This window comes from Clinocottus analis, unplaced genomic scaffold (genome assembly GCF_023055335.1).
Source record: "Clinocottus analis isolate CAN_PGR_092001 unplaced genomic scaffold, fCliAna1.0.p SCAF_18, whole genome shotgun sequence".
Lineage (NCBI taxonomy): Eukaryota > Metazoa > Chordata > Actinopteri > Perciformes > Cottidae > Clinocottus > Clinocottus analis.
Genome location: NW_027175909.1, coordinates 10073252 through 10100990, shown reverse-complemented (window position 1 = coordinate 10100990; position 27739 = coordinate 10073252). Strand labels below are relative to the sequence as shown.

The 27739-nt window shown below is 42.7% G+C and overlaps 1 protein-coding gene across 1 annotated transcript in view; it reads left to right on the top strand.

Annotated features, from left to right (window-relative positions):
* Window positions 1-3698: 3698 nt before the first annotated feature.
* The window catches only part of prex2 (phosphatidylinositol-3,4,5-trisphosphate-dependent Rac exchange factor 2), an 81448-nt gene continuing 57407 nt past the window's right edge, over window positions 3699-27739 (top strand). Inside the window, exons 1-7 of the mRNA XM_068581963.1 lie at window positions 3699-4160; window positions 18861-18932; window positions 19905-20027; window positions 21482-21586; window positions 23841-23942; window positions 24805-24966; window positions 27313-27446. Of these exons, the coding sequence (XP_068438064.1) occupies window positions 4023-4160; window positions 18861-18932; window positions 19905-20027; window positions 21482-21586; window positions 23841-23942; window positions 24805-24966; window positions 27313-27446 (836 nt within the window). The 5' untranslated portion in view covers window positions 3699-4022. The remainder of the gene's footprint in view (window positions 4161-18860; window positions 18933-19904; window positions 20028-21481; window positions 21587-23840; window positions 23943-24804; window positions 24967-27312; window positions 27447-27739) is intronic.

The following is a 27739-nucleotide window of genomic DNA, read 5'->3' as shown; positions in this document are numbered from 1 at the left end:
AGAGGGCTGGAAAATGTAATTAATTGTTGCTGAAATACGCTCCTAAAAGATTTAATTACAGGACAGAAGCCAAACATGAGGTACAAAGGAGGCAGTGTGTAACTTAGATCTAATGCACATTGCAGAGACCAAATTGCATCAGTTTAATATTGAGGGTGTAATAAAAATGGATGAAAATTTGTGAAAAAAAGTTTCTGGCTAATTTCAAATAAATACAGACTTAATTGAATTTACTTTAATTGTCCCAATTCAGTTTGATTGCCGAGTCTCTCTTCCAAAGGGATTTCATCCTTCCAGTGGATTTTGTGATGAGATAATTTAATAATATTGTATAACAGGATATAACAAACATTCTTCCTCATTGCAGAGAAATGTAGCTCTGTTTTGGAAATTTGAACATTTTGAAACTTTGGATTTAATTAAAGAGCAGAAATACGAGATGACGTAGTTCACATTCAATTAAATTAAATTAAAGGATATTCCTCTATTTGTTTGCAGTAAATCATTGATTGTTCTAATCTGTTTCAGAATCTGAAACCCCTAAACCTGATACACATTGACAACATCTCTTGTTATTTATCTTGTTATTTTCTCAGAAAGTCGGTCAGAAAATAAGCAATACGTGTGATTATTTTATAAATAATATGAACTTTAGCAACACACCAGGATTTTATTAGAGTTTATACACCATTGGAATAAAAATAAATTAGCCACTGTGCAAATATTCATACTACAACCTGAAATTGGTTATGAATGACCTTTTTGTAATACACATTTGCCCACTCAAGGCTGTACTTCTGCCATCAAATTATTCTGAATACAAACATTGTTTTCCTTCACGTAACCGTTATAGCTGTTGTACAGACATTACAAATCTGCCAGGAAAATTTTTATCTGATCGATAAGCGTAACGATGTTTGTTTTCCTCCACTAAGGCCACTGCTGACTGTATCACCCTGTTCAGGAATAAATCAGAACAAAAGACAAAACCACCTTGTTTGACTGACACACTGTAGATAGGAGATGAAGGAATGTTGGTTTTGGCCGCCATAAACTGATTCCCTGAAAGGCTCATGGGTGGAAATAAAGGCTAACGTGTCCATATCAGTGTAAATGAACACCGTTATCAGCACTCATGTGTGGTTTTAATAATAATCAGAAAAGGCAGCTCATATCAGTCTGACACTGCTTTTCCAGTGGGAAGAACAAACCACTTCCTGGGAGCACTCGGCAAGGTAGCAAGGAACCAAGGAACCAAGGAAGCAGCACTGAAGCGCAAATAGAAGTTATTTCACAGACCAAAGCCATGGGCAATAAAAGATGAAGGTCTGAAAATGTACCTGCTCTGGAATGGCTAATACGAATGCCATAATGAAGTTGGTTTACCGCAACTGTTGAAGAGGTTTCTCCACTTTTTGGGAGATTAGGACCCACATTTAGTACATGACGTGTCAGACTGGGATCGAGGCCCAATCAGACTCCCAAGTGCTTTGTCAATAAATAGACCCATTATGAGACTAAAGCTGTTTGATGGAAAACCTTCTTTCATGCAGAGGATCAGTACTGTTGTCTAAATCAAGAGCGCTATCTGGTGGCAGAGAAGAGACAGTACAAGACACAACGTAGTCATCAGGATATAAACCCAAAGCATGCAGTACTAAATGTAACCACCAGAGTATACTGCATGCCAACATTTACTCATGTCTAACGGCCATGTCCTCACAGCTTCCCACAAAACTGACAATAACCTGTAATTGCTCCATAAAATAGCTCCATAAAATAAAGACTCCCTCTGGTGCTGATAAATTAGGGCAGCAGCTCTCAGTCAGATCCCTTTTCTATTTCAGTGAATGCGTTTTTGCAGACAGACCACTCTTCAGAATATGCTGCGATGCATAAAAAAGAGAATGTCACGGAACAATTTGCTGAAGAATGGCGTTCACTTAATCCTCACCTGTTGAAATGTTAATCCTTGAATCATTATTGTGGGGAGCAAATGGCTTCCCTGAAATCCCCTCAAAAGACTTTCAAGGCTGGTGAAATTAAAGCTGGTTCTAGTGTAGATTGTGCTGCTATTTAACTCAGCGCTACATGACACTCACGGTGTCTAAATCACTATATAAACACTTAAGCAGCTTCTCAAGAAGCTCTTCCTGCACTGCAGTGTGAGCCGGGAGCAAGTATAGGGCTTGTGTCGCAGCTCTCACCTCAGAGTGAAAGTGTCCTGTTTGTACAACTTTGTGTCTCTATGCCCTTTATTTTTTTTTTCCCAGCAATTTTTCACCCAAATTCCAAGCAGCAGTTGACTGCAGAATGATAACTGGACATTGTCTACCAAATTGCAACTGGACAGGACTCATATAACCAGTGTGGGAATATGTTTGTTGCAAGAAATGTTCTTTGGGTACATTCTGTGGTTTAGTTTGCAGTTTGTCTGTTAAAATGGCCAAACTGTGTCAATTAAAATGAAATAGCACGAGCATGTGTTGTTACTAATTTGGCCTGTCAAATAATGGTGCAGCCTACAGCCTCAATATGATGATGCTGAGGAAGAAAAAGGTCTGAATGAGTTGCAAAATGCAGCCGTGTCTCATGAATCGCATTAAGGAGAGGAGACCCTCGCTGTGCCCTAATATTACAGCTTTGAGTCCCAGACCCTCACAGTCCACAATGTCTTGTTTCTGCTGGTAGTAAATGGGATTTTGAAACCAGTGTGAAGCTCCATTAGTGAGGAAAGCAATCAGTCTGTTGACAGAGGTTGTCATTGTGAGAGATGTCTGATCCAGTGCAGGCCCATCTGTGCCTCCCTCTTTCATTTGAGTCAACTTAATCTGTGTGTTTTTTTTTATCTAAAGAACTGATAAAAACTGAAATGTACAAATGGCTTTTCAACACTAAGATATCAGTAATACCCTAATTTGCAACTTAATGAACTAAGCAGAGATTTTACGACTGAATAGTATTACTTCATTAACCGACTGCTGTGCTTTATTATGAAGAGACCGAAAGCAATTAAAGTAATTCTCATAATTCAACGCAGTTATCTTGCATGGTTAACTTTTGCAGTGACACTAGTTTCAGTCTAACCAAGGAGTTCTCAAACAAATGAGGAGAACTTTATTTCCCCATTTCTTGAATTCCACTTGGGCAAAGTAAAACTGTTATCTGTGCTGATTTGCTGTCTTTTTTCTCTTTATCTTTAGAGAATTAAATTGTTTTATTTTTTCCCCGGAGTGATACTCTCTTCGGTTTATGATCCAATGTGTCAGGTTGAAAACATTTTCCTGCCTTGTCCAGTATCAGGAGTGTAAAGCCAAAATGGAGATAACGACAATTATTCCAGAAGTACAGAAATTACCCCTCCAAATTAAAAGGACACATCTCCAATGATGTATTAGAAGGCATCTGTTCAGGCAGCGTACCTTGAATTTCCCGCATGTCCTTTTCGACAGTTATCACCCGCAATTTCATTTGCTTATACATCACCTGTAAAATCGTCACAAAAATGTGTTTAAATGTGTTCACCCGTGTGTTTTTTCCTCCTCAAAACCTGTCGCTTCAGTTGTATACTGAAAAGGGAAACCGGAAGTCGTCTCGTGCACGAGCGCTGCCGTGACTCTGGTCCTCGTCTCCGCGGTGGAGGCTCGCTGGGAGGCTGGATCAGGATGAAGCTGTTTGGAGTCACAGGGACTCAACTTTCCAAACTGCTGTCCACTTGTTGCTCACTCTTCCGTCTCGCTCTCTGGGAAGCAGCCTCGCGCTGTCGTGTCGTGTCCATCTTTGTTTTTATTTAATTTTCGTCAGCTTCATTTTCACTTTGTTTTTTTTTCTTCTTCTAATTGTTTGTGCACTTTTCCCCCCCCCTGGACTTCCAGTACACACACCGGTCGCACCCTCCTCAGCATTGACCATGCTGCACACTTTACACTTTCGCAACTGAAACCGGTTTCGTAACGAAGGAAACACGTTTTTTTTTTGTGTTTGTGTGTGTGTGTTTGTTTTGTTGCATCTCTTCACTCAATATGACCGAGGAGAGCAGAAGCGAGCACAGGGCTGAAAGCGGGAAGGATTTGGAGAAACAGCTCCGTTTGCGAGTGTGCGTCCTAAATGAACTTCTGAAGACGGAGCGGGATTACGTCGGGACGCTTGAGTTCCTCTCGGTAAGTAGTGAGAGTCGGTCTTTAGCAAATACATCACTCAAGAAAATGACCTCCCTTCTCCTCCCCCCCCCAAAAAAGTTAGCAAACAAAACAACTGCAGCCTGTTTGGTATGCGCAGTGCAGCAGGGCTCGCGCGCTAAGTGTTACATGTTAATAACTTGTGCACTCACGCGTGCATGATGCTGCTGCTGGTAATAACGTGAGCAGGTTGTCCAACATAAAAATACACTTTTACCTGCAATACTCTCTCAAACCATCCACCCCCACCACCCCCTCCCTCCCTTTCAGATGGAAATATTAACTTTTCAGATGGCAAGTGTGAAACTCGAAAAGCAGGTACAAAGAGGCATGGCACAGCTTTAGTTCCTGCAAAGCCAGTGTGATGTGTAATCCTCCTCTCAGGCTGTTGGAGGCTCACAGTGGTTTGTCTGATCAGAAACTACTTGAATTCACTACATCAGTAAGATGAATAAACCTCAAAGCACGACAAAATACAATGTCTTCCTTAAATTACCCCCAAACTTATATAATTTGTACTATTTAGGTAATGTTTACTGTAGCGTGCACTTTCAGTTCAGGTTATTGCATCCCTCTTTACAATCATTATACATTAGAAATAAGCTGTGTATCTGAACATGAAAGAGCAGAAATTCCCCAGGTACACTCTTCCGTAAGGATATCTGTGTTTCTGCTGACCCTGTCTTTTTACAGCGTTACTATTCCATTCACTTCTCAATCAGCGTAGAAAATACACTGTGAGTGCAGCTCGCTGCTTCCTTTGCCAACTTTTGATCGAATCCAGAAGTGCGGCGAGTTCTGCCAAGGACGGCACAGGTGGACTCAAATGAAAACCACCGGCTCCGGCTGCACACTGAGCTCAACGCTTGGTTGGCAACACAGGCCTGATGGGCTGTCAGCTTAATGATGTTACAGACGATAATTACACGTAACCCTGAAGAAGGGAGGGAAAGGAAACATTGGAAAGGCCCCATGTTTAAACCAGAACGCTGTGTACAGTTGGGAATCAAGTCTTAATGACAAAGAAAGCTGTGGATGTTCCGGACCTTAAAACACGGACACCATGTGATCTGGACTGCGTGTATGAATGGCTTCCTCCACATTCTCTCAACAGTTTTAAGCTTCTTCCTGCGATGGGAGCTTTGCAAGGATGTCAGGTCGAAAGGGTGTTGTGTGTCATTAAGAGTGCTATATCCCAGACCACATGGATGGATGTGAACACCCTGACCTCCCTCCCACTGCCCAGATGTTTCTAATGGAGGACAGAGGGACGAGGGAGGGGATGTAGCTCTCTCTGGCCTTTTCTTAGAAGTAGCATCACTGGAGAAATGGAGGAGGCGATTACATGAGGGAATGTGTCCTCTGTCCGTGGCGGTGGGGGTTTGGGGAATGCAGCCAACCCTCTTTTATCAACCCCTGTGGTGCTGGAACTGGGATTCATTTCAGGAGTGACTGATCCTTACAAGGCAACTCTGTTCTGTCCCGGGAATGTCAGCATGGATGCATCAGATTGAGATCTGACTGCGAAAAGAGATTACAATTGTTGGTTTAGCTGCGGATTGGAGCTCATAGAGCTGGATGATGATAATAAAGAAGCTAGAAAGTGAGAGGAAAAGACAAAGAGTCACTGTTATCTACTGTCTTATCATCTGGGCGGTCTCCGGGAGTAGTTGTGGAAGACGCTCAGGATGATCAAAGACAGACCCACGAGGGTGAGGGGGGGTCATACGGAAGACTTTCATCTGATCAGACACAAGCACACCAGTTGCCTCCCAGCCTTCCTCTACTGCCACACTAGAACCAGTTAGGAACCACACAAGTTTCTGTGTGTCGAGAGGTCCGAATGGAGGACAAGCCGCCCCCCCCTCTGTGCGACTCCCTGGTGGGATAATCCAGGAGACTCCGAGTACCAGCAGGGAGAAGGTTGAAAGGTTGCCCGAGGGGAGAAGGAAAAAGGATAGAGCTGATCATGCAGTAGATATTGCCAGGAGGGTGAAGAGTAGGGCGGGGGGGCAGTGGGGTGGGGGGTGTTCTGCAAGTGGCTGGGCTTGGTGCCTTCTCTTGTAAGCCATATTTCCTGGAGGAGGAATTCCTCCGAGGTTAGGAAATGCTGGGGAACAATGAGGCTCCGGTCAGTAGCCAAAGTTGAACTGTAGAGCAGAGATCCTTGCTGCTGATCCGTGGGACTCAAACACAATGCACCTCACACATACCTTACCATTAAGGTTGTGGAAAACAACATGGATGATTAGGGCAATTTGTCCCAGGACAGTCTGAGCCTATTGTGTGACCGTACCTAACCTCCTGTGGGAAAGTAGGCTGATTACATCTTGTAGGTTTCATTATTGGAAAGTCTAAATTTGACTTTCTGTGGATTAAAGCACAACTTTTTAAACTGCATGCACTACACTTGCACAGTAGTCCGGCAGTGAGAAGAAGGCTCTAGGGAAGCTGTTTGAAATATCTCAGGCCTTTCTTACGTAATGAACAATTATAGCTAGATATAGTGGGCGGCGGTGGACACTGGTGTTTATCTTGCACAGCGACGAGCCAATAAAATGACAGTCATTCTTAGAAATCGTCTAAATGACTGGAACAAATCAAGACGTAATGTAAACAGTCATTTTAATGAGGTTTTAGCCTTTCTATTCTTTTGTCTTCACAGTGTCAAATGAAATACTTTACATAGTCTCTGACATTGTTCGCTCTTGATAGAGAGACTTTGAAAGCCATTTGCTTGCAAGATAAGCGCTTTGCAGGAAGAATGCAAGAAGGGACAAAGGAGAAAATCTTTCATGTCCTGATTCTGGAGGGAGATCCGAGGCACAAGTTAACTTAATATATTCCAAAGAGCTTCGCAGTGCATTAAGTGGTCCCTCAGCTGCTGCCTTCCTCTTCCACCAAAAAAAGCCTGTTGAACTATGAAGAAACCACAGAGTGTGACGTTAAAAAAACACTTTTAATCCCTTGCATAAATCTAAATTAATAAATGTTGTTTGACACATTATAATGCGGTGCAAACTCTTAAAAACAAACTATGGATCATCAGGGGATGAAGTTTTGAGAAATGAAGCAGGTGTATTTTCACATCTTTTAAATACAGTTGCACACAATTACTATTGTTATATCTGCTACTGCAGACCTTATGTGGAGAGGTTATTGGTCAACAAACAAGTCGGTGGTCACTTTAAGTCAGTACTATCTTTTCACTGAAAATGGCTGCAGGAAGTCAGGGAATCATGCCTAATGGAGAAAGTAGCTGCTCAGGAAAATCATTTACTGACGCACAGAAACCCAGGTGTGTGTGTATTTGTATGTAGTAGTTCCACATCTCTCTTGCAGGCTTTAGATTTGTTTACGTCTTGAGCGGCCAAGGAGTTAACTTTGCTTGTAACGTATAACTAGTGGGCAGTCCAGAAGGAGGTTAGCTCGACGAGAAGGTTCATATGCACCGAACGGACAACCGACGACCCCAAAGGTCACGGCCCCTTGTTCCCATGCCCTTCCTGTCTGTTAATCTGTGGGCTTCATGCCAATATTGAGCTCCCTCCTGAGCTCTGATGGAAACAAGAACAGAAGATGCTGATGGTCAGTGGATCCTGATTGATGAAAACACACAAGCGAAAATGTGTTTCACAGAAACTTGTCCATAGATTACTTATGGAGGCATGTTTTATTTATGTTAAATAAGCTATTGTGCTTTTTTGTTTTCAATACGGACTAAATTAACTAAGATGAATTGAACTGTATTTAGGGGTGGTATTTATCACACAGCAAAAAAGCTTAATTGTTCATGTTTTGGTGGACAGGAGCCAGAAATGTTGGCAGCTGTTGTCTGGATCTGTTGGAGGAGGAGGAGCGGATTCTGGGTTAAAGAGGGCAGAAGTTGTATATGTTGGTGTAACGAGACTGACGCCACATGATATAGCCCCTTGTGCAGATTCCACTAAGCTGTTTAAATAGCTTTTTTAAGTGACACATCAGATAAGATTGAATATGTGTGCTCACATGATGTTGGTGTGTTTGGATTGGGTGGTTTTGAGTGCTTAGAGTCCGCTTGTGTCCATTTACAGTTGCTTACATTCGTCAGACTCCATAATTTGCTGCATTTAGTGATAAGAGATTCCACAGAAAGCAGTGTGCAATCATTGCTCTCTTCTTTATTCCTTAATTGCTTCCTTTATTCATTTACGAATGTCTTATCGTACCGTTATTAATTCCACACCGGCGTCTTATGCGCTGTACCCTTTCATATTCCTGAAATCTCTCTCTATGGTGCTGCTTCTTTCTTGTTTTTCAGCACTGTGTCCCGGAAGGAGCAGCGACTGCATATGGGCCATCCATTATTTTGAAATCTGTACTGATATATATATATATATATATATATATATATATATATATATATATATATATATATATATATTTAACTTTCTTTCTATGTAAAGGTTTATTGTGATCCTTAGACTAGGCCAGAGTGGAGTGATTACCCATCATTGACCATAATCGTATGGATGGTGTATTTTTTATTTAGATTTAGCTCGTATAGACACAACTATGTTTTATATCTGTGAGAAAGAAATGGAAGCATAGAGAGAGGTGGGATTGTTTCTCCTTGACTCTTTTAAATTGAATTTAGTGAGGCTCTGCTCTCTGAGAACGCAGACTGTTTTTTCTGCTGTCTGTCCCCTGTGCGAGGCCCCTGCATGGATGATGTGGCTTACTTGCATTTCATTTTCACACCACAGCCATTAGAGAAGTGATCTGATTTCTGCAGTGTAAATACATTCTCGCTCTGTTTGGTCATAACTGTGCATTTATTTTGTGCCCTTTTAACTTTGCATGTGCAGTATCAGTCGATGCATTGTGTGCATAAACCTGTTCAGCAACCACATAAAAGATTAGCGACAGCAGAGCCCTCTTCTGCTGACAGTTTTGCATCAACCTTGAGTCCGATATCTATGAAAACATGAGGTGGGATTATGTTACAGCTTGCCATTGAGCAATCCTGCTCTGAAATTCTGCGTGTTTTGTTTGCCGTTCAATATTTTATACATTCATTTTTTACAGAAGACAAAATGTGACAATTTCCTAGATGTAGCAGTCGTAATTACAGTTATATAAATATTTAGTAAAATGCGTTACCTACTTTTTGCCAGGTTGTGGAATTACTAGAAATGTAGCATATTGTAATGCTACGTTAGGGAAAGTTCAAGGGTTGTTGCTGCAAATGTGACAGCAGAATTTCTAAATGAACTTTTATTATAGGAACGGTTCCTGCAGTGCTGCTGTTGTTGAAACAACATTTCACCAGAGTCATTTTGTCTCCTTTCATTGAAGGAATAGTTCAACATTTTGTAAAATACACATATTCACTGTCTGGCAGAGAGTGAGATAAGAAGACACCACACTCACGGCTGTACAGTAAATCCTACCCGGCAGCTGGTTAGCTCCTCTTAGCAGCTAGAAATCACTATTAGCTTTTGTTATTGCCTCGTCTTGCCTACGACTTAACTGATGACAGTCATTTACACCCTATTACTGTCAGTGTAAAACAAAACCTATTAATCCCCTTAAAAAGCTTGTTGCACTATAGCGACTTCTCTTGCTTTTGTCTCAGAGGACATTTTTCAAGCAGGATTTCCTTCCTTCCTGGCCCTCCCCGTCTTTACATTGTGCTGCATGTTTCTTGCTTTGCACGCACACACTCACACACTTCCCCCACTGTCTCCACTGCGCGAGGGAAAGGAGAATTTTGCCACAGATGCCCACTTGGCAGCGGGAAGCTTCGATGCTTCGATGCAAGGGGTCCTTGCAGCCCTATATCGCCTATAGGGCTGCAAGGACCCCTGCGCTGAATCCACAAAGTGGATTTAGCTCAGGAGGCAGAGGTGGCGCTTTCCTGCTGCCAAGGAGGAGAAGGCGGCCTTTGATTTGGACAGCGCCAGCTGCCTGGTCACATGGTGCTTACGTGCAACAAGTAGAAGAGTGGCGGGACTTCGGTTGACACTTGTCAGGACGTTCATGGAGTTGAAAGGGTCATCATCACAAGGGGGCCTGTGTTTTAGCTGGCATGCTCTACCGCAGGGAGCACACAGACACACACTCTCACTCTCTCGCTCACAGACAGACAGACAGACAGAAAGACATGCACACACACACTTGCTCAGATCAGTATGCCTGCAGTGTCTGCTTAGCACCCTTCATCCTTCTTTAGCTTTCCCATAATTCTGCCGACACTGATATAAGATGACAATGTGTTTACAAATGAATGAAATGCTTGTCCGTTGATAGTCGGATTACGGTTGTATTCTTTGTAAAACAAATGCCCAACCACGTGGTTTAATATCATGAATTTTTCTACAAACACGTGTGCAGATGTCTCTACATTCTCAAATCGGGACTTTATTGACAGTTGTAAACAAATAAATAAATTGTACCCAGACCAGTTGACTTGTTCTCTCTGTGGGTTAAACTCACACGTCACATGCCATTCATGTCATCCAGCATGTCTGGGCTCTGAATCCGTAAACACCAAGAGCCGCCCAGCCAGACGTGATGGGAAATTCCACTTCACTAAATTATTGAATTAAGCTCTTAACTGGGATTTGCTATAGTAGCTCTAAAAGTGTCTCTCTGTCTCAAAGTATGCAATATACATCGCTTTATGTCTGTCTGTCTTTCTTTCTCTTTCCAATTTATTTTCAGCCCCTGACCTGAAACAAGTTGTCCCTTGACACAGTAAGCCTCTACTTTCCACGAAAAGGGATAACTTGATAACTGAAAATTAGCCTTGCATGGGAGGACTAAAGGCTGGGGTCCTACATCAGACTCTAATACAACAGTGTGAGCCTTTGAATAGAACATATTTAGAGGGAAAGCTGCCACCATATCACGGTAAGCTGAGGAAAAAGTATGCCATTTGCCATTTGGCATGTTGTTGGGTGGATTTGCTAAAAACTTTAGCGCAGCAGTTACTAATTAAACTTATAATCACTACGTCAGCGAAAACAAATTACTCAATTACAATGAAAGGAGTTACTGTACCTCCATTGAAAATGTCCCTGCAGAACTAATAAAGCATTATATTATCTCTTATCTCAGTGGTGTCAGCCATGTTGGCCCAGAGCCTCCTGCTCTGTCCATTCACAGACAAAAAGAAGCCACGGTAAGCCGAACCCTGGCAGAAGGGGGTATTTGTCCAAGTGGGCATGCTCTGAACAGTTGTGTTTGGGGAGAAGGAGAGCGTGGAGAAACTGGCATGGCAGTTGTTCAGTTCTCTATTGACAGCGTCTGGTCCGAAGTGTGAGAGAGGCTGACTCTGCAGCTTTCCTTTTTCCCTGCCAGTCCTGCTGAGACGGATGGCGTGTGAGGCCCGAAGCGGTAATCAAATGAACAATCTCTATTTGTGACAGTCATGCTTAGGAGTGCGCCACAGATTGATTCTGCTTAGTCATCTTGCTCATCAATGCAGGGTGCCTGTGTGTGGCTCGGATGGGAATTGCCATCTATCAGTTGATAATGTTTTGCCTGGCTGCACATGGAGATTGGCAGGTAAGGTCTCGAGAGAATAACTCATACTAAAGGCTGGCCTCAGTGCTTCGTACCCAATTTCAGTCAAGTCAAAAGATCTTCCTAATATGCTGAAGATTCCCACCATTTATAGTGCCGCAAGGGATGAAATTGAACAGCCCCACAGTCTGTCGGGTATTCAGTTAAACGGACATGACCTCAAGCATCGTTTTATGCTCGTGTTCATTTCAAAGTCGCTCACCAGGAGTCAGGCGGAGACACTGGACACAGACATATTCATTAGATAAAGCGCTTCAGGGACACTGCACAACAATAACATGTCAGAGAAGACATTTTCTATACCCTACACAAGCAATTTGGAGTTCTTGAAGATGCCTCAAAGCAAATATTTGGTCTTCACTTTTCCTTAACAAGCTAACAACTTTATTTTTGTGTTCTTCAGCAGTATTTCATTTATTTCTGAAAGTCATGTGGTGTTCATACAGACAGCCTGAAATTTAAAATGAAAGGCTTCCGAAGACAAATGGGCTTTTGTTCACTCGAGGAACCGGTAAAATGAATTTGCACTATGTTCTCTGTTGTTAATTAAAACCAGAGAGCCTGCATTGAGCTGTGCAGATGAGCCTAATAGCCACTCCCAAGATAGACAAATTAACATTCCCCGCTACATTAAGAGTGTCTGTTTCCTGTATACATTCCCAGTGGAGAGAAACAGGCCTGTCTGGAAAAACTAGCCAGAGGACTAATGAGATGGGAAGGCTGGGATGACTCCTTTAGGTGTCATCAGGACCTGTTGAAGACAGGAGGGGCCTGGCTTATGGGAGGGAATCACTACAAAGAGCCTTTTCTCTCTTTTCGGATGTTCCCCTGTGTGCTCTCAGCATCGGAGACTGGCTCTGTCTCTGGTCGGGACCTTTTTGGCAAAATTCTGTTTTTGCTTGCCAGGAATTTGGTGTGTGTGTGTCTCTCTCTCTCTCTGTGTGTGTGTGTGTCTCTCTCTCTCTCTCTCTCTGTGTGTGTGTGTGTGTGTGTGTTAGGCTATGAGATTTAACCCTGTGTTGTTGAACTCTGGTTTAAAAGCAGCTCATTTATGCAAGGAGAAGGCCAAACAAGGCTCTCTTTTTTCCTTCCCACTGTACATCCTCTCTATCAGTTTGCATTGTCTCTTTCTATCGCTGCTGCACTCTCATTTCCTAACACACACACACGCAAACACACATACATATACACACACACACACACACACACACACACACACACACACACACACACACACACACACACACACACACACACCGGATCCAGCGACTCGGGTGTTTTGAGAGCTTTGCCTGAGGGTGTCAAGCTGCATGCGCACCTGTTACCTTGCTGTCCTTTCACAGCTATCATCATAGTGTGTTATACGTTTTTAGTCTGCCATCCCAGGGGACAGATGTATGACAGAAAACAGACACATACCCAAAGAGACTGTAACGTTAATGAGCATACCTTCACAGTCTAGTGATTTACTACAGTGGGCTTTTTCGTGGGGAAGCTGTTGTGTGTGTCTCCATCTCTGGGGTCGAGTGGTTATCTTTGTCTCATCTTTTTTATTTGTTAACCAGCGAGGATTCTTTCACAGAGTTTGGATTAGAAAACTCCAATGGATGTGTGTCGTCATACTCCTCTACATGTAATCTTTTTCACACCACTATATTTTAATCATAATGGAGAACCAGGATGTTTCTGTGTGCGTGTGTGTGTGTGTGTGTGTGTGCCGGCTCTCCAATCAGGACAACAAAGCCCATCAGTGAATCATCAGCAGACAAAAGAGGCAGTTTGTCCAATAGACTCTGAGGGCCTATTCATTCTTCCAGAGTTTACTGGTGACCAGTGCCAATGAACTCAGATTGGAGCTATTTCAGTTGCTAGCAATAGATCTTACATCACTATCAAACGCAAATTAATTATGGGAGCAAAAGAAGAAGTTGTAAAATTGTTTTACTCTTTTTAATGCAGCTGCTTTAGTACTTTTGATTTCAAGGAGAGAGCATTGTATTCGAGGGGCCACAGGGACCTGAAATGGTTGTTTTGCATGTAATACATCAAACAGGCCCCTTGTTCCTGCCTACTCTTCCAATAGTTTTAACTTGAATGCATTAGCAGATGTTTGAGGCTCGCTTTGTACTTGATTCAAACTAATTTCTGTAGCATGGGAGCAGCGAGATAGCTTTTATTAAAGCAATTTGCTCTTGGATCTGTTTAGTGCTCTTTTGGATCCGTTTAGTGCTCTTTTCTTCCCTGTTTTGGGTTTGTATTCCCATCACAGCCCGCTCTGCTGGCTGTGCAAGGTGATGAATGACATGCCTTTTCTTCCCTTGCACTTTGTTCATTCTCTTTTCCACTCACTTCACATTCACTCTTGTATTTCCTTTTTTGACCCAAGCACATGCTCTGTTTTGGCAACTATACCGTACACAAACTTTATTTTGAAGTGCAAGAATGTCCATCATTGTCTCCTATGTCCTTGTTGGTTTACATGTTTGAGGAAGCCAGTGAGCTGTTTTTGCCAAACTCCTCTGGTGAGATTCACATGTTTCATTGACAGAGATCAGCATATACAGGAGGAGGGGCGAGCCTTCCGCTGATTGTATCTTTCCGATCTGGTGGAGAGATGCTGGATAAAGTCCATTCACAAAATGTCCTGAACTCGGCTGTCTCTTGGAAGTCTGTCAGCCTTTTCTTTTCCTGCATGACACTACAAACCAGGTGTCATTTCAAATACCCTGAGCAAAAAACACATGTTAGAAAACTGCAGTTATTGAGCGAGCTGCCGCTCAGAGATTGAGGCAGTTGTCCAATCCTAGTATGTAGGTGATGGAAAGGTGGCCTGCGAGGTGGCCTATCTCAGTTTCAGCGTGACAGTAAAAGTCAGGTCGTTATCACGTGGGGGCATTACTGCATCAGATGACACGGCCATGATTTCCACTCCAGCGGCTTTGTTACCTACAGCATGTGCGCCTGTGTTGATTAATGGCAGGCAGGGCCACACGCAGTGATTGGACCTATCTATTCATCACACCCATCTGCTCTGTGGAATAATGAAAACTTTAATGGGGTTTTAATGTGTAGTCCCCCCTCAGCCATTAGAGTGACAATCCAGATGATTACACCTGGGCTCCAGGGAACAAAATTACTTTGTGACAGATTTTTCCCCCCCTTGTTGAGTGCTGTTGGTACATGATTAAGAATAGAAAATGCATGTACTGCATGTCAGATAAATAGAAACAGGAAAAATGTCTGATGCAGAAAAGAACAGATACAAACAGCTACAAAGAAAGACAACAAAAAAAAGTGTCACGACCAAGTGTGGTGGGGCAGAGACTCAAGTGCAGAGGAAACAACAGGAGTCACAGTGAGCCGAAATCAAAAAGTACTTTACTAGTCAAAGTTACAAAACCTGGGAAAGAACTGATCCTGGAAATTAACACAAATCCAGCTCGAAGGCAATGCGCACACACACACACACACACACACACACGGAATAAGACAATCTCACAACTGACCAGGGAAAGACACAGACTAATTACACAGGTGAAGACAGACAATGAGGCACAGGTGGAAACAATGAGGGCGGGGCTTTGCAATCACACAGGAGGAAGGCACACGAAGAGGGAGGAGTCTGGAACGAGAACAGGTGCAAGGAATGCACAATCAGGAAACACTGGAAAGACAGTCACAGAATACACAATATGTTACACCCTATGGCTATTTACACTCAAATAAGAGGCCTGGCTGTCTTGGTGTGTTTGTCAGAGTCAGTTGATGCCATTTCAGAGACACGTCTAACTTTCCTAGAATGGCCAATGTAAAGAACACTAAAAGAAAATCCCCGCCGTTGCCCAACTCTTTGAACTTTTTGTTATTTGAGCTCATCACTTCACCTCATCATTTTCCTTGAGTATCTTGGATTGTCATTACTTACATTTGTGAAGAGACATGTCTTGTCGTTCAGTGTTTTCTGCTCAGTTCATAATGTCTGATCACAGAAAGCGTGAGATGGATTTCGAACGCCTCCTTTTAAATGTTAAATGCAATGAAGTCCGCTAGTAATTCAGTAGTTGACGGTGCCCAGGGATGGTGAATTCCTGCTTGAGAGCACATCCCGTCCTTGGGAACAACATGTGTCCCTCCTTAAATCTATTGGTCATTACTGAGCGTTGGGAGAAAGCAATCGTGGTAAACCATGGTGGAAATGTCATGGTTCTTCATCAGTTCTTCAGCTGCTGTAGAATTCATCCCTTTTAATTTGAATTGTTGTCATCGTAGACTCTCTTGCAGCTTTAAACCAAGAAGCAGTTCTGTTTTTTGATGCAATCAAGAGACAAATCCTAGATGTTTTCCACTGACACAGAGTGACAATACAAGGCTTTTGCAAATGAGCAGTGTATTTATGTAGTGCAGCTCTGTCAGGTACTATCCAAACCTGAAATGGGCTTATATCCACAGTCACCCTAGGTACTGTTACTGTGTCCATAAATTCAATCAGTCAGTCAGTTTCCCATTCTCTGTCTGCTGAGCTTTTCCAGGATCAGTCTCCTAACAATGTCTTGGCTGTCTCCTCGGAAGAGACATGTTAGATTCCCCAAATAAAAGCCAGTCTGTAACACTGTCTCAAATTAATTGTTCAGACTTTTTTTTGTGGCCGAGTCCGTTTCCTGTGTGGTTCTCGTCTAGAAAACTACATGAAAGATGTTCTAAATTTCTGTGCGGCGAAAAACAAACACTCTTATCTTCTGGGTGATAAGGCAATTTATCATCTCCATCCAATCAGATTTAGAGTTGCTGCACTCCTTTATGACGTCTTTCTTGTGTTGTTTACTTCTGATACGCATCTGCAGTGTGGCTCCTGTTTTGCTGCAGAGCCCCCCCATATCTGTAGAAATGTTGTGTAATTAGTGCTTTGCAGATCGAGTGATTATCTCCTGTTGAATAGACGCTTCATTATTAAACCTGATGTGATAGACTCCGTAATGAGCCCATGTTTGATGTCAACACACCAACGATAGGAATCTGGTTTTGATGCAAATTAGCACTACTTCTGCTCAGCTAAGGTCCTGTACTGTAAGCACCGTCATGCCTGTCGAAGTCTGCTCCATGTTTGTACATATTAGACTTGCTAATCAGATGCTAATGCTCGTGAGTGGCAGAGTTGCGAGGCAATGCAGCTACGGAATGGTAATCAGCGTAAAGTTGGCCGGCAACAAAGAGGCTGATTATTTGAGCTCCTTTTTTTTTTTTTAGCCTGGATTCAAACACTTATCCAGTTACTTTTGAAGTGTTGCTTGACGTCAATACAATGTGATGAAGATGATTTCTGTATTTGCTTCATGTCAATACGTTTTTCGAACGGAACGTTGGCTTTGTATTTAGCTAGAAATGGAGATTTTACCACGGATTTAGCTCAGCCACCTCTCGATCTGTTTCAACCACTCACTTAGATCTTGGTGTTAAGGAATAACTCTTGGCTTGTCTGCTCAGTAAAGTAAGCTGTTTACATGCTTTGTGGTTGTAATATGAGAACTTGCTCAGGTCAAGCCGCCTGCTGTGTGGCTGCACTGGACCACAGATGGCATTATGGCCCTCGGTGGGGCGGTAAAGGGACGCCCGTGGTCAGGGCCAGCTAGACAGACTAACTTCTTACTGCACTCACAGCGGCTGAATGCATCCCACTGCCGCTCAGCTTGGTTATGTGTTTATGGATCTGCTGATGGTTTGTGTCACGCTGTACCATGAAATGACGCTTTGTAACGCTGAAGGGTTTTTCTGTGTCGGAATATTTTGTGTTGTTGCACCGACTCTGTGCCCATCATGCTGTCTGTCACGTTGCTGTGGCTTTGTGAGAGGATTGGTGGGATCAGTGACAAGCCATTGATTAAGTCAGAATTTGGGTTTTGACAGCACTGCTGCGTTCCCTTTCAGCTCTGGTTTTCCTAACTGTTGTTTGAGAGTTGTTTTTGTGAGTCAAACTGTAATTCCTATTTTTTTTAATTGGGTTAGTTTATCTTCTGAGTCGTAAGTCTTCTTACAGTGTATTAGCTGACAACTTTGGCAAAGTTCCAGTACACTCATATTCTACTTTGAGATCTCATCTCCACTTTTATCTCGCCTGAGTTACTGATCTTTATGCTATTTGGAGGATAAACAAAGTTATTACTGTGACATGGGAAATGAAAACAAAGTGTCGGTAAAATAAAACCCAAATCACACAAGATATTTTATGATGTTGTTCCAAGGACGTTTCTTTGCTGCTGCTTGACTTTCTCTCGTTCATATTGAAAAGAAATATGAGCATGATGGACGTTCTTGCTGTTGCTCGACATCCAGTTTGATTAGACTAAAATTCAGAACGATTGAATGCAATTTCTTTGTACTTCACGAAAGATGTTCAAGCCTTGCTCTGGATTTCATCATCGCTTCCCCAAAGTGAAGTGCATCATAGGCATCGATCAAAATCAAAGTGCAGCCATTCCTTTTTCCCCAGATCCTTCCACTGAAGATGGATTCCTTTGCCAAACTGTATTCCAAGCATTGCACAAAAAAGATAGAGATTCTTGTCTGGTACCTGTTGATGGATGTCTTCTTTTCTAAAAGCCCTCCCTCAGGCGGGGTTCAAAAAATGACTAATTCCTCTTTAGTCACATTTTAGGAGATAACATTCGAAGCACACCTTAATGTGCCATTCTCAGAAAGTGCCCTGAAGCATTAAATGGGTTGTTGAGGGCTTGTGCGGTGATGCAGCCTGGGAACCAGCATCCTCGGGGACCGAAGGAAGAAAGAGCACTTCCCATCCATCTCAATTCACACACTGTTTGGCCTCTCAGACTCCCATCCCCAGCCACTTAACATCGCCTTTGAAATACCATGCGCTGCAATTATTAGTTTTTCTTTCTTTCTTTTCTCCCAGTGCAAAGATTGTGTTTCGTGTGTATCAAGTGTTCATTATGATGTTGACCAATTTGCTGTGGCAGCCCAAGTGTTGCGGCTTTACACAAAGCATCAAATCTCGTCTTCTGCGTGTCTCGTTAAAGGCGAAAAAGATCAGACGGCAAAACGTAATTTAATCCATTTCAAAAGTGTTAACCTTTCCTTTTCTTTCCTGCTCTGCTTCAGGTGTTTCTACATCGTCTCAACCAGTATGCAGCCACCAAAATTGACAAGAACATCACAGAGGAGACCGTTAAGGTGAGGGTCAATCTGTAAGGGTGTGAGATAGCATAATTAAGATGGACTTGTACACTGCACACACACCCTTTTTTCAGACAGTAACCCGATCCGTGAAAAGTCCGGAAATTACATTGGAACCTGAATAAAGTGAGTCCCTTGTTTGGAGAGCTCTTTCAACCTAAATTAGCCAAGTTCTGAATGGAGCAAGAAGTAGTGGGCGATCCAGGAAGCAGCTGTAAATATAATCTATTTATAAGCGATTCCGGCTGGAGGATAATAAAGGATGGTCTCTCCGGTGGGAGAGTGACCGTTTCAGTGAGCTTGCTTACACTTGAAGGTAAAATAGACATTCAGTGGATATTTACTGCACGTCTCATGTTTTGGAATATGTCCATTCCTGCTATTTTTTGTTTGGGAACATGCTGTACCGAGAGGGGTTTGGATAATAGGTCAGTGTCGTCGCCGAGCAGCTGAATGACTTTCAGTCCTCTTGGAGCAAAGTTGCATTGATGAAATTCACTCACAAGAGTCTGTCCTTCGCGCCACTGAAGATTAGTTTTGCCTCACCCGTAAAAGGCTTCTCTGGTTTCCATGCCTTGATTTTATTTCACTAGCTTCTTCCTCCATTCACAGTGAGCATTGTTTTGTCCTCTAACATCACCATAAAAAAGGACATAAAAGGGGGCAGGAGTCAACACCACATGAAGACGTTTCCATCTTTAAAAAAAAGTGCTCCTTTAAAAAACAAAATATCTAATAATAATAATGTTTGAACCCCCATATGAAAGGCATCTGAAGCCAAAATGCCCATTTCAAAGAAACCTCACTCTTTATTGTGTGGCCTCAGAAATTTGCCCAGTGCCACATGGCCACAAAAAAAGAAATACACTCCAAAGTATTGATTTGAGCAATGTTAGGAACACCGCTGAAGGAAAAAACAGCTGGCAAATATGCCAAGAACAGACACTGCATGTCGTTTTTCTCTTTTAGGTTTTATTCTCCAACATCGAGGAGATCCTGGCCGTGCACAAGGACTTCCTCTCCATGGTGGAAGAGCTGCTGCAGCCTGACCCTCATGCTCACCATGAAATCGGGCGTTGCTTCTTGCACTTTGTAAGTAACACACGGGACCGTCATTACCTAATTCCTCTATTGCAAGTGTAGTTTAGTTGCATCCATGCAAGCTCTGTTAGCAGTAATCTTTGGTTCAGTTATATAATTTCTCTCCTGCTTTACTATCAGAGCTCAAATGCAGTTTTGCCTCAGAGTACTGTTAAAAAGGATAAGACACACCACATGTTGTCGATTCATCTTTCTGGATTACCCATGATGAGAGATTGCACATGTGAGATATGCTTGATACGGTTCTGATGTACTGCTCACCCCTCCTATATATCACATTTCTTTGATGCTAAGCCGGGAGGCACACTGGCATATAATAGGTTTCAAAGTCTAATAAATCTCACCATCCTTCTGTTGGGCTGAAGGCGACTCCTCTGCCAGTCGGGCGCTGATATAACAGGTGAAAGAGAGAGAGAGAGAGAGAGAGAGATGACCTCATTGGGATAAAATTTACAGCATAACTAAAAGCTCATGACCATAATTCAGTCATGAGTGACCATGTGAGTCCATTGAGATTAGACGTGAATTTCTTTCTGTTATTGTGCAGTTTTTTTCCCCTCACATGTATTTCTCAGTAGTGATATGTTGATATTTTAAAAGTTCCAGGAAAGAATTACACAATGTAACTTTACTACAGAAACACAAATAGGTAAGTAAGCCAGCTGGACAGTGTGCTGCTGAAATCAAAATCCCTCAGGCCTGCAAATTGGTTCTTGCGGATTTCAGACTCCACTCCTCCCTTTAGAACGACGGTTAAATCAGTTTCTAGGGACCAACATTTTTTTTTGGAGATTTATAAACTGAAAACAAGAAGAGCATACTCTACAGGTAATGAAACATGTGTATTTGCAAGTTGTTGCAGTCATTGTTAAGAGAGCTCTGTCTCTTTCTATCATATCTTCTGAGGCAAAACCGCATGGCTGAAGACTGTTACTATTTTTGCAGCTCTGTGGTGACTTTGTAGTGAGTGATTTAAAGGCTGTGCGGTCTGGTCCCACTGCTGCCTTTCAAAGACAATGGAGTATGAATGTCATGAGAACTGCTGTGGTGGAAAGTTGTCAGTAATATGTCTGCAAGGCAGATGGATACTATTGGAACCCACACACACACACACACACACACACACACACACACACACACACACACACACACACACACACACACACACACACACAATATACATTATTTATTTTATGATGGAGACGAGAGTATGGGGAAGAATTCTTACCTTCAGTGAATCCTATAATTCACACGTCTGCTCCGGTCTGTTTTTGCCTTGTTTTCTCGTCTGTTTTGCCCGATCTGGCTTAAATTATTTCTCGACGGCCTCTACTCTTTTCCCCATGTTCGTCTTGACTTTGTCGCCCCCTTGTCTCTTTCTTTCTTCCTGTCTTTTAATTTGTTCTTTTTACTCATGCGTCCTTGTCGTTCTTTATCTCTTGCAGAGGAGTCGTTTCCAGATTTATGATGAATACTGTGGGAACCACGAGAAGGCTCAGAGGCTGCTGCTGGAGCTCAGTAAGATCAGGAGCGTTCGGACATGTTTACTGGTGAGTAGGGTCTAACAAGATGCACGTACATGCAACCAACTCATGCACAGTCAGAGTTACTCTTTTCAATTCATGCTAACACACGTTATAGTTATTAACTGGCAGTTTGTCACTGCAGTTTGTTACTGGACTGCAGTTTGTTACTTTCTTCCTCCATTGGAGGTTAACAGCTATTTGTTTTAACTTACGTCTCCTTCTATAGCTTTATAGTTAAACATCCATATGGCGTGTTCAATATTTAGGGTAACTCCAAAAATATAGTTGATTTCTTGATGTCAATATTGAAGTCCGAGAGCGGTCATGCGTGAACAAACCTGCTCACATATGAAAACACACAGCCTCACTCTGTTAGACATACAAACACACAGTAACCTACACATTGTTGACAGTGTTGACCCAGTACTTAATGTTCCAGGGTGTCTGACAGCTGATGTGACTCTGCCCCTCATGTGGGCGGACTCCCTCTCTGAATTTCACTTCCACAGGGGAGCATCATGTTGCTAGAACAAAAGATGACTACATCCCCCCTGCTGCTCGCAAGCTGTGTGTGTTGGAGGTCAACATATTAGCCATTTTTCCTTTTTCAATTGCCTTTCACAGCTCTTCACTTGATACTGTTAAGTCTTTTGTACCCGTGTTTATACGTTTTTACTTTGTGTGTATGATGCGAGTCTTGCTCCTTACTCCATTACCTCACAGCGCCACACTCTTGTATCACAACACACCACCCCTTGTGTTTTAAGACCAGCATTAATATCGATCACTTTAAAAATGTATATCTACAGCAGAGTAACACAACCAGAAGAACCACAGTATGACCACCGACTTTGGTGTATTGATTGGCCTGTTCATTGGAGAAGCACATGACTGGTTCAACGGTCATTGATAGAGTAAGAGAATGAACACACATATGCACACACTGAACATGCCATCAAAGAGGCTGCAGGAGCTCTATTCTGATTTACTGTCCATGCTTGCCTTTAATCTAGGAAGCCAGAGGAGGTAAAGGTATTAATTGACTTTGATTTAATGGTGCCTTTATAGCTTTAACCTTTTGATGACCTAACCTTCCATACGGCCTATATGGGTCTCGTGTTACCGTCCAGCCTACAATTAGCTATGGCCTAATATACCTCAGGTCACCTCCTCAGCCCGGCCATGACGAGGGTGAGGATATCTGCTAACCTCAACTAAACCTTTGGCCAACTGGCTGCCATAAAGCCTGGTTTATTGTTTACACTGTAATCCGGCACCTCGTTGATATTTCAGGTGAGAGGGAGGTGAGAGTGTATAGAAGCAGTTGACCTTACAACCTGTATCCTACCACATGATGGTAAGGGTCCCTTTGATCGGCTGAAGGCAAAGATTATCTCTTAGCTTATGATAAATCTAAATTTAGTGATGGCGATGTTGGTCTGTGGGTCACTCCACCACTTTTGTCCAGATATATTTGAACAACTATTGGTTGCCATACGATTTCAGACAGACGTTCATCGTCCCCTGAGAATGAATCCTACACACTTCCATGTTCCCCTGACTGTACCCTTGTGTAACTAGCCGGTCAAACTAGTCTATTTGCCCAAGAGTATGGTTTATGACCAAACACCTGCATAACCAATGATACTCACATTAGCCTAAGCTGTACTGGTGCTACTTAGCACATTTTAGTAATGCTCACATACTTGCATCTCTCTACCTAGATATTATAAAATCTCACAACTGAGTCAACATGATGACCTTTCTGTTTACACCATGTTTACACCAGGACTCAAAACTAACTTTTAAATGTGCTTGCCGAAACTGAAACGACTATGGAGTTGTATGACGGCTTAATAATACAAATTAAACTTAGAGGAATACAAGTTTGAGTCTACTGAGAGAGCTGCTTTCTTACATACAACTGAAGAGACACAAATGTTTACCTGTGTGCTGCTGTCCATATTTTTCAACTGTTAAAAAGTGGTTGCCACTGAGAGGCAACCAGAGGCTAAAAATTGGTTGCTAATTCCTCAAAATGTTTGTCAATGACATCCTGGCAACCCTTACCGTCGAGCAATACTGCTGATGCTACCGATTAACCCATTTCATATGAGTTTTCCAAACTCCTTTATACTTTCACTCTGTTCAATTATTACATTTCATTCACTACGATTTCTAAAATCAAGAAGAAAAGTGTGTTTTCTTTCCAATGAGCATTACAGCCTCACAGAGCTGCTCGCGTCCGCCTTGTTAAAGCTCCTCTCCTCTCCTGCAGAACTGCATGTTGCTGGGAGGCAGAAAAAACACAGAGGTCCCGCTGGAAGGTTACCTGGTAGCTCCTATACAGAGGATCTGCAAGTACCCATTGCTGCTCCGAGTGAGTATGGTCTTGTGCACGATAACCACGTATTATAGAGATACCACACCCTTTCGCTGTAGTGCAGCTTCTACTCCTCGTTTCACTCACCACCACCTAGTCATTAGTTAGGGCTGTCTCGTCCGATTCACATCAACTTCTCCCTCGCTAATGAAACACCGGTTTCATATTCTGACACGTCTGCTCTTTGTTTTAGTTCCCCAGCACAGCCACATCGTAGAAATAACACAAGACCTATCATCACCTTCCCTCGCCAGCTGTGCATTCGGACACTTTGACTGGGCTCATTCATGCCGGCACTCTCAGTTGTTAGTTCTGAAATATTCCATTTCCCAACGTGAAACGTGTGCGAAATCAAATACACTTTCAAAGTCTCGTCTCAGTCTGTGTCCCGAGCTGTCCCATCTCATTCGTCTTGTTATGATCTATTAATTCACCCAGGCGTTCTCTAAACAGCCACCAGCGCAGGCACAGGCATCTAGTAGTAATAATAATATAATGGGGTAATCCGATGCTCTGCCATTTGAAGTCTCCCAGCTGCCACAGGCTCCCGCTCTGAAATGACAGAGATAGCCAGCATGGTTGCAGATATATCCAGGACAGTGTACGTTTGCTCTATAGAAGCTGACATATTGAAAGACAGTGTTTAGTCTATAGACTCAGAGCTCGCCATTGCTTTTGCTAGACCGTGGCATACAGTAGCGGGGTTTTAACCACTTCACTCAGGAACCACAGCAAGGTAAGCACTTGTGGAGTGTGAACATATTTGAGCATGTTTCTGTCATTGTTTGCATGTGTAAATATGTTTTAAGAGTTATACTTGTTTTTCATGGGAGACTTTGTGTGGCATTTGCATTTGCAGGAGCTGCTGAAAAGGACCCCTAAGAAGCACAACGACTACGTCCTGGTGCAGGAGTCTCTGCAGGTGATGAAGGCCGTGTGCTCCAGCATCAACGAGGCCAAGAGACAGATGGAGAAGTTGGAGATTTTGGAGGAATGGCAGTCCCATATCGAGGGCTGGGAGGTGGGTCTCAAATGAGCTGTGTACACTGTGTTAAATGATTTAATCATACCCAGAAAATTCAATTTGAATGGCTGCATTGACTGTCCTGTTATGCAGTCAGACTTGGCTTGTAGGTTATTAATTTTTTGAAACACAGCTGAGCTTTCCCTCGGTCAAAGCTCAAAGTCATGACATATTTAAAGCCACTTAACCCGATGCCAGCAATGCATTCCAAGTGGCGTGACTTTTGTCAGCCTTTTAAGCTTTCTTGTTCTCTCTGGGAACAATGAGTTGTTTTCACAATGGTCCAATTCTTTCCTCCTGGATGAGCCTGTGATTAAAGCCGTCACGCTTAAGGGTCACCGATTCAATCATCATCAGGTAGACCGAACTTCTGGGTCTGGAGGGTTGCCTTTAGATTAGTTTTTTTCCCTGCGTTCTGGGATGCTTTAATAAGGAGCCAGTTGGCCTCAGTGGTCAGGTTTCTATGAATGTGTTGTTTTAGTATTTAGAAAGGTTTTTCAAAGTTGAGGCGAGTATGTTTTTGTTTTGTTTCATAGTAAAATATACTGCAGCAACAAACATAGTTGGCTCATGTTTATGAAGAAAAAATCCTAGACCCGTATACATACAAAAACACACACAAAAAGTCTTACGAACATTGTGATGTAGAAAGAAAAGGCGAAAAGGGAGAGCTGGCTGAGGGATGGTTGCATCTTGCATTTCTGTGTGGGTGTCTGAGGAATGATGGAGGGATGAGGAGTGTTTGTGGGAGATGCTGTTTTTCCGTTCCTGCTGCTACGCCCGGGCTGATTGCTTGTTAGCGCTGACCTGGTCCACAGCTGGCTGCCCTGGGGCACCCTGGCAGGTTCACCTCGCGTGGGAGAGACTGGGCGATGGCCCGCAGTGGTCACCATGGGGACGACTGCCAGCGTTTGTCAGGGCGGTGATTACCAGTCGGGTTGTGTTGAACGTGTCTGTGTTTTGTCACTCTGTGCCATAGAAATATGTTAATTTTAGAGCAGTGGGTAGTAGTTTCCAGTTGTGTTTCCCTTCACATTCTGTTCTCGTTTGAGTTTAATTGGAGTTCTTCAAACTTACTTTAATTACCAATTGACAAATACCACTTTAGAGTTTAATATACATTTTTCCTCCACACTTTTCTCTTGATTACTGGAATATTCTGCTTTGTCTTCCTAATTTTTTTGTATCCATTTCTGCAGTTGTTATGTCTGGCTGTTTGTCTGGCTATAAAAATAGAGGGTTGAAATTTAGATGAAACAGATGACTGAGGGTTTAAAATGTTGCTTAAGTTTCTGAGTACGGCCTCTGCGGGGCTTTGGCTTGCAACAGGAATTGTGTTGAGTGATAGAAAAAAGCTGCAGAAATAGAAAAATCTAAAAAAGGTTGCAAATAAAGTAGTAAATGGACTGGGGGGGTTCTATGAAAAACGCTTTAAACACAAATGTGAAGCGTTAGTACTTCTATTCGGGAAATGCCACTGTAATGCAATTGGCCCCTTCTAGTGACCAGGACAAGTTTCCATGTTTGGTGTGCACACATTTACTGGCTGCAAATTAGTTTAACATCTGGTCATGAACTGAGGAGTTAAAAGGCTGCTGAAAGAGTGGGAAACCCAAAAAAAACAACAAAAAAAATGTGAAGGAAGGAATGAAAGATACAGAGGAATAGAGAGAGGAACCAATGGGAGGGGAAGAGAGTGAGGGTTGATTGGCAGAAGGGAAAGGCGGAGGATAAAAAGGGCGAGGAGCGAAAGAAGGAAAAAGCGGGATACGTTTTGGCCCACTGATGTCTCCAGCAGGAGGAAATGCTTAGCACATTTTCCGGCTGTGTGCGCAAGGGACTTATTTTTAGCTCTGAAGGGCCGATCAAACGTGGTACATAAATTCCCAGAGCAGGCAAGGTAAGGGGAAAGACAGCACACTTTATCACTTGCAGCAGGAACCCCAACCAATGTGGTGACCAGGCGCGACAATGCAACACATGGTTGGACTGGACGGGATGTTATTCTATAGACGCTATTAACGGCCGTGCGTTTTAAAGTCCCACAGCAATCGACTCCGAGGAAGCGGGGAGTGTTTTTACAGACCCATGAGAGAGGGAACAGGAAAGGCTGGGCTTTGTAGTCCCTCCTCCTGTTCAGTCACTATGTGTGAACATTGAATGGTATCGAGTTAATTTTTTTAGAAAACTTTCTCTTTCGGATAAAAAGATTCACATTAAAATGATTTGCTAGTTTGAATATCTTGTTTCCTGCATTCTTGTGTGTCACCCTATGTCCAAGCATTTGTTTCACTCTTTTTCTTTCTCTTCTGTTTGACCTTTTGCCCACATGTCTGTTTGCAGGGCTCCAATATCACAGATACATGCACTGAGATGCTCATGCACGGCGTCCTCTTGAAGATTTCAGCTGGAAACATACAAGAGAGGATTTTCTTCCTGTTTGACAAACTTCTGGTGTACTGCAAGAAGAAAAACAGGTGTCTTGACCCTCTTTCATTCATTACCTTACTGGCATAATCCACAAATCAGAAGATGCATTATAATTCTCATTACAGTGTGTATTTTTTTAAGAGACCGAATAAAAATCTGGTTCATGCTAATTAAAATTTCCCCTCCATCTGTGTACTCCTACATAACATAACTTTATGAAGAAGTCCTTGTGCAAGTTCCTTTACTTTGCTAAAGAAAAGAGAGCAGTGACTTGTGAGCAGCATTTAACTTTTTTTGTGAGGGAGTTGAAAGAAGTTATGCATCAGGAGACTGGTGACAG